The following is a 12,393-nucleotide window of genomic DNA, read 5'->3' on the forward strand; positions in this document are numbered from 1 at the left end:
ACAGGTTAGGGGAGTGTCTGAACTTCATTCCTGAAACTCAGACTGACACAAGGGAGTGAACTCGTAGAGCCTCAGAACACAGCAGGCATTCGTTTAAGCAAATAACGATGTAAGCCATTGGACCCTATTCCCCAGGTCTACTTACAGAGGAAGAAGACGCTGTTACAAGACAACATTCCCTCTGTTTTTTCATAAGGATTGTTCCATGTAAACATCAAAATAACAATAAAGGTAAACAAGCACTTTACATGTGTTGACTTCCTAAATGATGTTGTTTTGTAGCACTACATACAGTAGGACACCACATGAAGAGCTAGTTGTTGTGACAAGTAGTATAACTTGGATCTATGCTTCTTGAACACTAGCTACTTGAACAGTAAACACGTGTCAAATCACCAAACAACCCCCTACAAGCTCCCCTCGACAGAATGCACTAAATGCATGTCATATTAATGAACATTAAACGTACCTTTACCTGCCAGGTGGCTACTACGCTTGAATAGAGGGCCAACACACATGCTATGCGTACTCCTAAACTGCGGAGGCGGTAAAAAGGCACTACCGAAAGAGAACAACGAAACGAAGGAACGGTACGTCACTTTCACGCGACGTTTATTGGTTCGCTTTGTTCCGTACACGGCAGCAACATCATACACACCCATATTGTAAGATAGTTTAGACGGTTTTAAAATATGTTTATCGGTTATTTGTATGCTATTTATTAGTAAACTATGGCCAAGTCAAAAGATTTAAAAGTATTCTTGGAGTCGTCTCTGAATGCGATTTTTAAAGCCACAGTGAGTGACATATTGGAGTCAGTGGACCAGACATTGTCTGAGTACAAGGGTAAATTACAAAGAATTGAAACTGAGAATGAAGATCTTAGACAAAGGTTGCACGATCAAGACAACAGGGATTCGATAGTTAAGGGTATGTACATAATGCACAGTTGTTTTAAAAATGTGTGCATCTATCGATTCACACCTGGTTGCATAATGACGAGGTTGGCCTAACTGTCCTTTGTTGTCCAAACTTGAGGTACAAGCCGCCCTCAATATGGCCACCGAGCCAAGCTGACCCTCACTCTGTTGCATGTTTACATGTCCTTTTCCAGGCACCCATTGAAACCATGGATAACAGTTTACTTTAAAAAAAACTTAAACATGTGTTTTGTTTTGCACAGACCCTGGAAGTATCCAGGATGCTGTTCACCTCCCTGACTTGTCAAGGAAGACCTGTTCCAGCCATTCAGTTGTCGGCCAATCCCAGAAGCCAATCAAAACACAGGGTGATGAGCGAAGGAGCTCCAGGAGACAGCAGAAGGACAAAATGCCTCAGAGCAGAGGGTCTGTCTCTTTTACAGATGCAGCAACTCAGCAGGAACCAGAATGCCTACAAAACGTTTCTGCCTTAATGTTCAAAAACATAAAGACAGAACCTGATATGGAGGATGACTACGCCATAGACCTCTCAAAGCCCCCGTCTCCTCTCAACCTGGCTTCTAAGCAAATTAAGACAGAGAGTGCTGAGGTGAATTACATCATTCCTGAAGAGTATGATGAACACCTTCAGTCACCACTGGACACAGATGTGGACTCTAGAGACAGCGACAGTGACGTCAAAGTCACCATAGTGTCTGACAGTCACATGGAGATGGGAGACGAGTGCGGCCATTTTGTTGATTCAGAGGGAAGGCTGTGTCACAATGTAACTGGAGAGGCTGAACCAGAAGAAGACCCCTTCCTGACATACTACCCTGACATGGGATGTAACCCTGCTGGGATGAGTGGGGAGGATATTTTACCCACTTTGAACTCTGCAGAGTCCTCTAAAAACGCACAAGGCTTCTACAACTGCACCCAGTGTGAGAAGACATTTAGGCGAGTGCAATCCCTCAACATCCACCTGAGGACTCATAGTGGCGAGAAGGCCCACTGCTGCAACTACTGCGGCAAACGCTTTGGCCGAGCAGACCTGCTCAAGTCCCACAAACGCACTCACACGGGAGAGAGACCGTTCAGCTGCGACCTCTGTGGTAAGAACTACGGTCACCCGGGCCAGCTCAGGATACACAAGCGTGTTCATACGGGAGAGAGACCGTACTGCTGCCCACACTGTGGGAAACGCTTCAGTGAACACAACCAGCTTAAAGTCCATTTACGAACTCACACTGGAGAGAGGCCATACAGTTGCACTGTGTGCGCCAAAACCTTCAGCAACGCAGGTAACCTGAGGATACACCAAAGAATCCACACTGGTGAGAAGCCTTACTGCTGTGTACAGTGTGGCAAGAGGTTCAATGGTATGGGGGACTTGAAAACACATTACAGGATTCATACAGGGGAGAGGCCGTACCATTGTGACCTGTGTGAGAAGACCTTCAGCCAGGCAGGCCACCTCACCATACACAAGCGGATGCACACAGGAGAGAAACCGTACACATGCTCAGAGTGTGGTAAGAGGTTCAGTGTGGCGAGCAGCCTCAAGCTGCACCTGAGGACTCATACAGGGGAGAAACTCTTCAGCTGCTCTTACTGTGGGAAGAGCTTCAGTAGGTCTGGCCATCTGAAGAGACACGAACAGGTCCACACCAAGGAGAAGGTCTACCCTTGTGACCAGTGTGGGAAGACCTACACCGACCAGTCATCCCTCAAAAAGCACCAGAAGACTCATGGAGCTGAAGAGCTGAGGACCGAAGAGCTGAGGACTGAGGAGAATGAGAGCAGTACCAGTGGGATTGATGTTCCCCATAACCTGGAAATAAAGACTGAAGACTAAGACTGTTATGTCATGTTACTGTATGTGTTACAGTGCACTCTATATAATATGGCTATTTAATGTTGATGTATCAGTACATTGTAGAAACACTGCTGAATTTCAGAAGAACTCAAGCTTAGATTTCCCCAAGTAGTAGGACAGGAAACAGTTTTGAGTGTATGTAGCATAAGAGCCATTCTTGCCAGTAATGAAGTATGGTAATGATTGTCATTTGTGTTAGACTTTCTATGTATAAAGCGGTAATGTTATTTTCTAACATTGTACATAGCTTTTAAGGCATTCTCGATCAACAAAATGTTGATTTTCTTTAAAAGAGTGTCATGCATTTTAGGCTGTGCAAGGTGTAAATAATGATTGGTTGCAATGGCTTTTACCTAGAGACAAACCATTTTATTTAATCTATGAACATGTCACTAATTTTCACAGTTAATGGTTTTAGAAGCCATACTTTTAAGACATGAATGTTATGGTAGAATATTGGATTATTTTGGTAAGAATGATGCCAAACTTTCAAAATTATTTATTATTCAAAGTGTAATTAATTGGCCGATGTATTGTGGTAAATGATACATAAAAATTGACTTGTTACTGAGGATCTATCCTTAATATGGAATATATTCTGCTGTTAGTCCAAATTAAAAATAATTGATCAAAACCAAATACCTCCATTCCTCAGTTTCTACAGTGTTGTATTTATTTCTACAATTTTATTTTTGACCTTTTATCATTCTGACACCAGCATTCAAATCAGTTGGTATACAGACAACCAAATGCATAATCCTCGAAGACATGATAGAGTATATGTTAATATTTGTGTTACTAATTCATTACACACCTTTGATACAACAGAAGTAACATGAAATGACATCGGCATACAAACACATGTCAAAAGAACTGAGTATGCTCAACATTTTATTGCATTTACTTTCTAGATCCCCATCCCCATATATGCAGCATGAAGTAAGTAAAAACAAAGATATAAAGGAAGTTTAAAAAAAAAAAACATTTAGCCCATATGCTAATTTAGTTTCACCTTAAATCTGAGAATAGTTGTCTACTAGTAGTCTACCAACATCTTGTGTCCTTACATTGTCAGTTTTGGACCAAAACTACTTCCCACCATAATAACCAGACTTCTACCAGTACAGTATGTGTGTTGAGGGATCATCCTGAGTTGGCTGTATTTCTGGTACAGCAGCAGCCAGGTTTCTGTGGTAGTATTTTCTCTTTTGACAGGTAAAGCACAGGTTGGATACTGCTGCTAATGTCCATGAAGCCAAAGGCAATGTAGTGGATGTAGCACTGGAATACATCTGGGGAGAAGTATTGCTGGAAGGGGAACAGAGCCACAGGAGGGAAGTAGTTCAAAACAATGATTGCCAATATGATGAGGACCATTTTAAAGGCTCTCTTCTTGACAGGGTGCATCTCGTCACGGCCCGGCCCAGACTGCCTCAGGGCCCATAGGATGGCGACATTACAGAATACCATGAAGGCGAATGCTGCCAGGATCATGATTGTGAAAACCTTGTCAAAGTTCACGATGTTGCCCACGCACTTGGCGGTGGAGTAGGCCAGCGTGACAATCCACACGACGGCGGCAAGCACAGGCCGGTGGCTGCGGTCCTTGAGCTCTGTGAAGGTGATTGGGTGGAGCACGGCCATGTAGCGGTCCAGGCAGATGCAGGACAGGAAGAGTGGAGAGGAGTCCTTGACGCCGTAGAAGAAGCGCAGCACGTACCAGGTGCTGCTGGTGGTCAGGTAGACAATGTTGGCCAGCTCCAGAGGGGGGATGAGGCAGAAGAAGGTGTCCAGGATGGCCAGGTGCAGGATGAAGATGTCCGAGGTGGTGGAGTCACTCTTGTTCTTGTGCAGGAGCCACAGCACCATGACGTTGGCTGGGATCCCCAAGAACATGTTGATGAACTGCAGCACCAGGTAGAAGAGAAGCACGGCTGGCATGCCGTCACACTGCTCATATACAGTCTTGTCCCCTATGCTGTAGTTTAATGGTTTTTGTGAGATGAAGAGCAAAGACGAGTTGAAGAACACCTCCATGATGACTGGACTAGTGGGAGACTCAGTGGACACTGGACAAGAACTCTATATCTGGACAAAAAAATAATACAAACTTGTTAGATTTAGCACAACTTCTTTAACAGCTAGTTTCACACTTAAAACAACCTTTCCTGTAGCATCTTCATTTTTCTCTTTACCCACTGAAGAACATCAACATGACTTAATATCTGTCTTAAAAAAAAATTGTGTTACCTAATTCCAGAATCTAGTTGTCTGATATATTCCCCTTACCACATGTTTGTAATATGTACCACTGTTTAAACGTAAACTGTGAGTACATGACTTTTTAGTTTCTAAGCACGTAATAAAGACTGAGACTTGCCGTATGTACTCTGTTTCCTAGGAGATATTCCTATGTACGGTAGCTAAAGCCCAGACTCATATACAATGCTTGACAATATAAATGAAAACTTTGGTTCTTCTGTTCTGTTATTATTAGTCTACATTCTGGACACCTGACCTGGAGCTCGACTGATAAGAAGCCCATTGATGGTTTCTGAAAATATTTTAATGGACAGAAACTCCCAGTATATACAAAACAAAGAGACATACTGACTGGTAGGTTACAGAGTTTTTGGTAATAAAACATTTGAATGGAGAGAACCTCCCAGTCTATGCAAAATAAAGAGACAGACTTACTGGTAGGTCACAGGGCTTTTGGTAATAAAACATTTGAATGGAGAGAACCTCCCAGTCTATGCAAAATAAAGAGACAGACTTACTGGTTATACAGGGTTTTTGGTTTGACGGAACAGTATGTCTTCAGCTGGTTCAGCTCTGTGTTGCAGTGAATGGTGTCTGCTCTGTGGTGTCTCCACTGTATGGTGTCTGCACTGTGGTGTCTCCACTGTTGCTCATCCTCCTTAATTCTTCATTTGTGTTCATCTGTGAGTGTGTGAGTATGGACTGAGCCCTCACCTCAAAATAAGGTGTAGAGAACACCCCCTCACCGATGACCCAACACTACGGGGATCCTGACGCTCCAATCACCACATGAAGATAAGGGTGTGGAAACCTGGAAAATGTTTCCCCTGGCATCCATAGCACGCTTGGCCGTTAACTCACTGTACACACATCACTAAGCCATTTGCATGGCTAAAACACTATGTAACAGTACTGTTTTGTCATTTATTAAACAGTTATAGTGTAATACATATAGTAATAATAATACATTTAAAGAGAGGTGTGGGTATAATGGTTCCATTGGTTTGTTTGGAGAATGTGTCGTGAGAAGCCATTGCCATTCACACTGATTGGCAATGATGCAACACGCCATTGGAGCCTGACGGAAATTTGGTGGTAAACAACTGATGTAACAATCCAGAAGATCACTTCTGAAATTCAGTGTAACAAAGGGTAATCTGTTACATGGGCATGACATGCATTATTTTGTGATCCGTGAGCCGTGATGACTGTCAGTGGTGTACACAGTACATTGGCAGTGAGGATTTTGTGTTTGGCTTCATTGGCGAAAAAGGCTCCTTGATGCATAGCCTGCATGTGCTGTTTGGCATGTTATCTGTACAGATATATAGAATAGCTCCTAATAGCCTACTCTTAATGTCAGAAACTGATCTCATAAAGAGTTTGTTTGACCTTTCAGATGACCTCTCAAATTACAGAGCACAGATTGTTCTTTCTTCATTTTCATACAATTATGGAAGAACCGTAACTTAGAGAAATAAAGACATCTACACAAATGAAGGAAGCTTTTTTCAATTATAAATTGGAATTAAATGACACTTCACTATGATGCCACATATTGGTGGTTATCTTTAAAGTATTTGAATAAACTTTTCATCCAATGACAGTCAATCAACTCAACTGGATCCAGTCCAGAAGGATTCACCTGATTCCTTTACTAATTTGTATGTCTGATTTGTTTCTGTCTTGATTTTTGGGGGGTGAATATGGTTATAACTTCTGTATAACTTTGTGTGTTTATCTTGGTTAATGGTTACACAGCATCTGTCGAAAGACAACCCAGGTTTGTTCATCGTGACTGAATCCAAGGTTGTGTCTACATTAGTTCTATGTTCATACAGGACATATTTTGCTCATATAAGGGAAGACTCCCAGACACGCGCCACTTTCAGCCCGGGGCTCTGAGCTCCACCTGCAGCCACAAGACCAGGTTCTGTTTTTATCAGCAGACAAAAGATCTAACCAAAGTTCATTTAAATGTCCCCACATTCAAATGTCATATACATTTTAATGATTCCATTCTGATTTTGTTTCATGTAATTTCGTTGTAATTTCAGCCTCATTAGATTGCCAATTTTGATGAAAATGACAGCAATGAAACTGATAGGTTTAAAGGAGATGCCATTTAGTTGAGTTAAATCCCTTTCTCTTGCAAGTATCTTAGAGAAAAGTGACAACCTGAAATCACATAATTGAAGAACACATAATGCCAGACATTGTTTTCATGCTTCTCCTATCCCACAGACAGTGCGTTGTGTAAAAGTCACGACCCCACCATGCAGCAGTCAGTCATGTAGACAACATGATGCCCCTGGGATGCCATTCTGTTTAGTTAGTCTCTGAGAGAGAGATGAACAGCAGAGGAAAACTGCCCTTGGAGTCTCTGACTCAATATGCTTAGTTGTTGCTGCTTTGGGTGCCCTTTTAATTAGTGGGAATTCATGCTTCAAGTGGAATCAGTGGACTTAATCGGAATTAATTAGGAATGTTCATGGTTGTTGTTGTTGTGTTTCAAGCTGGTGAAGTGTAGAGCAATAAAAAATGTGAATGTCATATGTTCATTGTTAATTTGCTCTATAGGTATTACATATATAATATATTTTAAACTCATGTCTCTAATGAATAAACCCCGCTGTCTCACCATTTCTAAAACTTTGGCAAGACATTACACCAATTCCAATCAAGTTTTTTCCAGAGAATTATATGCCCACGACAAACAGAATTATATTCCTTATTAAAATCTCCTCCACTGGATCTGACCTAGTAAAATCCAAGGGTACAACATGAATATTGGATGAATTATGTCATGCAGTGAGAACGTAGTAGGACATTTCCTAATCGGATGGTTATCTGTGAGGCAAGAGCCCCGTACTCAACTACAATGGGTGTCACTGATCTGTCAGAGAAGCCACATGTGTTATTTCTCAACAGAGAAGATACAAAGATCTCTATCTGAGAGTTGACTATATAGCTTCTAGCAAACTGGAAGTGGTGCCTAATATTCTCAATGATATTCTTATTGATAGACAGATCATTAAGCATGGTAGATCTTCTGGTTAGTTACACTGTGTGTCTGTCCATCCCTCCTGTTACAATAACACACAATCAAAGGTTATTCATCTCAACCTGTCTATCAACTTGGCACTAGTGACTTTTATATTTGATGAGAATGGACAATTTGGAAACAAAATCAGTCATAATCTTTCAGTGCTAGTGTATATGTGTGTGATTATTTAATAGTGCTATTAACAAGCAACAACAGACACAAGGAGTTATACAATAGAAGGGGAACAAAGTGTATCAGATGAGGATGTATCAGTCAATCTCTCTCTAGACAGACCTCACACAACCAGGCCTCATTCTCTCCACCATGCAGGAGAAACACATCACATCTCATGTAATACCTGTTCTCTTCCTCACTGACATACATACATCCAGACATTTGTGTACCAGCAGTTTTAAGATTCTAGATTTTCCATAGACACCCCGCACTGGCAAACATTGTTTGAAACTACGTTGTTCCCATAATGTAAACATTGTTTGAGACTACGTTGTTCCCATAATGTAAACATTGTTTGAGACTACGTTGTTCCCATAATGTAAACATTGTTTGAGACTACGTTGTTCCCATAATGTCAATATTGTTTGAGACTACGTTGTTCCCATAATGTAAACATTGTTTGAGACTACGTTGTTCCCATAATGAAACATTGTTTGAAACTACGTTGTTCCCATGATGTAAACATTGTTTGAAACTACGTTGTTCCCATGATGTAAACATTGTTTGAGACTACGTTGTTCCCATGATGTAAACATTGTTTGAAACTACGTTGTTCCCATAATGTAAACATTGTTTGAAACTACGTTGTTCCCATAATGTAAACATTGTTTGAGACTACGTTGTTCCCATAATGTAAACATTGTTTGAGACTACGTTGTTCCCATGATGTAAACATTGTTTGAAACTACGTTGTTCCCATAATGTAAACATTGTTTGAAACTACGTTGTTCCCATAATGTAAACATTGTTTGAGACTACGTTGTTCCCATGATGTAAACATTGTTTGAAACTAATAATGTAAACATTGTTTGAAACCACGTTGTTCCCATGATGTAAACATTGTTTGAAACTACGTTGTTCCCATAATGTAAACATTGTTTGAGACTACGTTGTTCCCATAATGTAAACATTGTTTGAGACTACGTTGTTCCCATAATGTAAACATTGTTTGAGACTACGTTGTTCCCATAATGTAAACATTGTTTGAGACTACGTTGTTCCCATAATGTAAACATTGTTTGAGACTACGTTGTTCCCATAATGTAAACATTGTTTGAGACTACGTTGTTCCCATAATGTAAACATTGTTTGAGACTATGTTGTTCCCATAATGTAAACATTGTTTGAGACTACGTTGTTCCCATAATGTAAACATTGTTTGAGACTACGTTGTTCCCATAATGTAAACATTGTTTGAGACTATGTTGTTCCCATAATGTAAACATTGTTTGAGACTACGTTGTTCCCATAATGTAAACATTGTTTGAGACTACGTTGTTCCCATAATGTAAACATTGTTTGAGACTACGTTGTTCCCATAATGTAAACATTGTTTGAGACTACGTTGTTCCCATAATGTAAACATTGTTTGAGACTACGTTGTTCCCATAATGTAAACATTGTTTGAGACTATGTTGTTCCCATAATGTAAACATTGTTTGAGACTACGTTGTTCCCATAATGTAAACATTGTTTGAGACTACGTTGTTCCCATGATGTAAACATTGTTTGAAACTACGTTGTTCCCATAATGTAAACATTGTTTGAGACTACGTTGTTCCCATAATGTAAACATTGTTTGAGACTACGTTGTTCCCATAATGTAAACATTGTTTGAGACTACGTTGTTCCCATAATGTAAACATTGTTTGAGACTACGTTGTTCCCATAATGTAAACATTGTTTGAGACTACGTTGTTCCCATAATGTAAACATTGTTTGAGACTACGTTGTTCCCATAATGTAAACATTGTTTGAGACTACGTTGTTCCTATAATGTAAATATTGTTTGAGACTACGTTGTTCCCATAATGTAAACATTGTTTGAGACTACGTTGTTCCCATAATGTAAACATTGTTTGAGACTACGTTGTTCCCATAATGTAAACATTGTTTGAGACTACGTTGTTCCCATAATGTAAACATTGTTTGAGACTACGTTGTTCCCATAATGTAAACATTGTTTGAGACTACGTTGTTCCCGACATGGCTCTTTGATAGGTGTTTCCGATTTCTAAATTTAACCCAGGTTCCAACTACAAAATCAACAACAAGGTTTGGTTGATTTCGATTTGAATTCATGTTTTCTGACAACTCAATCAAAGATTAATGCAAATGTGTCATATTTTCCCAGTGTGCTGTCCATATAAACATTTGTTTAACCAAAGTAAGTATTTTTTCTATTTGACTTCATTTTCTAAATGTTTGCCGTGCTGGAAAAGAGGTTGGAATATTAATTGAGGAGTAATATGAAAGGTCTAAGCTCCCAACTGTGCCATGTAAAACATGACTTGGAGACACCTGCACCCAACAGCTTTTCAGTCAACATCCTGTAACATCCCCCTGAATAGAGGTGACCTCTTTCTAAATCAAGTAGACTTTGTGCAACCAGAGGCAATATATCAAATCTTCAAAACCCTCTTCCACTGATGACCATCTGGATTGACCCTGTAATTACAAAGGAATAGAAGAGTGAAGCCAAAGTGATCTCAAGGTGAAACACTGCAAGATAAATAAAAAGGGGGCCTGAATATAGCACCTTATGGTCAAGTTCATTTTACTGTTAAGTGGGAATACTTCAATAGAAAGAGGAAAGGATAGCGAGGCATTCACTAACATGCAATGTGAAGCAAGATAATCACAAGACCAAAGACATCAAATCAAACAGGAGAGACAGCTAGGCAGTCAGTCACAGCAGAGAGTATTTATATGCAGACTTCACAACAGTACCTAATAAGAGTTGCATTGCAAAATCATTACATAGTTGCGTTAAATAGCAATTACTGCCACTAAAAAACATCTTCTCAATTAGAAATGTAAGAGGATTCAAGACTGAATGGGCCCAGTTGACTATGTGGTTTATGAGGCCACTGGTTTAGATTCTGGTTCGGTGGGACCATTATGAGCACAGCATTGAAAGAGCAGCAGTACCTATGCTTGGTTTTAACCTCTCAGCGAACCAGGTCTCACAAAGCACATTCTGTTCATCCTGTACTAACATGGCATTACTTATTTTTGACACAAAGGCTCTGAGACACCTCTGTAGGAAGGCAGAGAGGAAGTGGCACTATAAAGCCAGTCTCGCATGAATCATTACAGCACATTACATTACATTTGAAGTCTATCAACCAAGGAGGACTCGTTTTTTCCCACTAGCCAATCCAACATTACTCTTCTCTGAACCCTGTCCCGTTCCAGTGGTCCCTCTGCCACCAGGGACCAGGGCTCAAACACATTCAGAAAATACCAATCCTTCTCATCTTCAAGTCTCTTCTACGTGCAAACTTCTCTCCTACCCTCTCCTCTACTAGGTCTCCTTGGCTTGTAGGACATGTGTCACTTTTCAAGTGCTCTCAATACATTCCCTTTAAGGGAAACAAAACAACAGTTACATGCTGCGCTTCTGTTATACTCTTAAGATGATGGGTAATTAAGCAATAAGGCCCGAGGGGGTGTGGTATATGGCCAATATACCACGGCTAAGGGCTGTTCTTACGCACGACGCAAAGCATGTCTGGATATAGCCCTTAGCCTTGGTATATTGGCCATATACCACCAACCCCCCACCAACCCCCGAGGTGTCTTATTGCTATTATAAACTGGTTACCAACGTAATTAGAGCAGTACAAATAAATGTTTTGTCATACCCGTGGTATACGGTCTGATATACCATAGTGGTCAGCCAATCAGCATTCAGGGTTTAAACCACCCAGTATTTAATAGACTATATATACTAGTGCTTCACATCATGTGTATTTGGCTCACTTAAGGGTACAAAGAGTGACAAACAGTAAATGAGATACTATACAGTCATGTTGTCCTCCTTAGGGAAAGGGGGATACCTAGTCAGTTGTCCAACTGAATGTATTCAACTGAAATGTGTCTTCCGCTTTTAACCCAACCCCTCTGAATCAGAGAGGTGCGGGGGGCTGCCTTAATCGACATCCACGTCTTCGGCGCCCAGGGATGGGAAAAGCTCTCTAGAAACCAGTAAGCTCCTCCAGGTCAGGAGAGCCCAGCTTCTCATCATACCAACCATTTCAATGAGGTTT

General features: G+C 40.6%; 2 protein-coding genes across 4 annotated transcripts; one reads left to right on the plus strand and one right to left on the minus strand.

The window, feature by feature from the left end:
• Window positions 1-72: 72 nt before the first annotated feature.
• Window positions 73-3,438, plus strand: LOC118387525 (zinc finger protein 664-like). Of its 3 annotated transcripts, XM_035775960.2 has the most exons (3): window positions 74-231; window positions 483-590; window positions 1,184-3,438. In XM_035775960.2, exon 3 carries the CDS (start codon window positions 1,330-1,332, stop codon window positions 2,776-2,778), a length of 1,449 nt encoding a protein of 482 aa, XP_035631853.1. In that variant the 5' UTR covers window positions 74-231; window positions 483-590; window positions 1,184-1,329; the 3' UTR covers window positions 2,779-3,438. The 3 variants fall into 3 exon arrangements, with proteins under 3 accessions (XP_035631855.1, XP_035631853.1, XP_035631852.1); XM_035775962.2 differs by lacking the exon at window positions 483-590 and having other exon boundaries at window positions 73-231; XM_035775959.2 differs by lacking the exons at window positions 74-231; window positions 483-590 and adding an exon at window positions 599-930.
• On the minus strand, window positions 3,212-5,240 carry LOC127906770 (proteinase-activated receptor 3). Its single transcript, XM_052459897.1, has one exon. It carries the CDS (start codon window positions 4,834-4,836, stop codon window positions 3,943-3,945), a length of 894 nt encoding a protein of 297 aa, XP_052315857.1. The 5' UTR covers window positions 4,837-5,240; the 3' UTR covers window positions 3,212-3,942.
• Between the last annotated feature and the right edge of the window lie 7,153 nt (window positions 5,241-12,393).

The sequence above is a fragment of the Oncorhynchus keta genome, chromosome 13, assembly GCF_023373465.1.
Source record: "Oncorhynchus keta strain PuntledgeMale-10-30-2019 chromosome 13, Oket_V2, whole genome shotgun sequence".
In the NCBI taxonomy this organism is placed as follows: domain Eukaryota; kingdom Metazoa; phylum Chordata; class Actinopteri; order Salmoniformes; family Salmonidae; genus Oncorhynchus; species Oncorhynchus keta.

Coding starts and splice junctions, on each gene's coding strand:
- LOC127906770 (XM_052459897.1), bottom strand. CDS start 4,836: ATGGAGGTGTTCTTCAACTCGTCTTTGCTCTTCATCTCACAAAAACCA.
- LOC118387525 (XM_035775959.2), top strand. CDS start 732: ATGGCCAAGTCAAAAGATTTAAAAGTATTCTTGGAGTCGTCTCTGAAT. Junction 931..1,183: donor CAGGGATTCGATAGTTAAGG/GTATGTACATAA, acceptor TGTTTTGCACAG/ACCCTGGAAGTATCCAGGAT.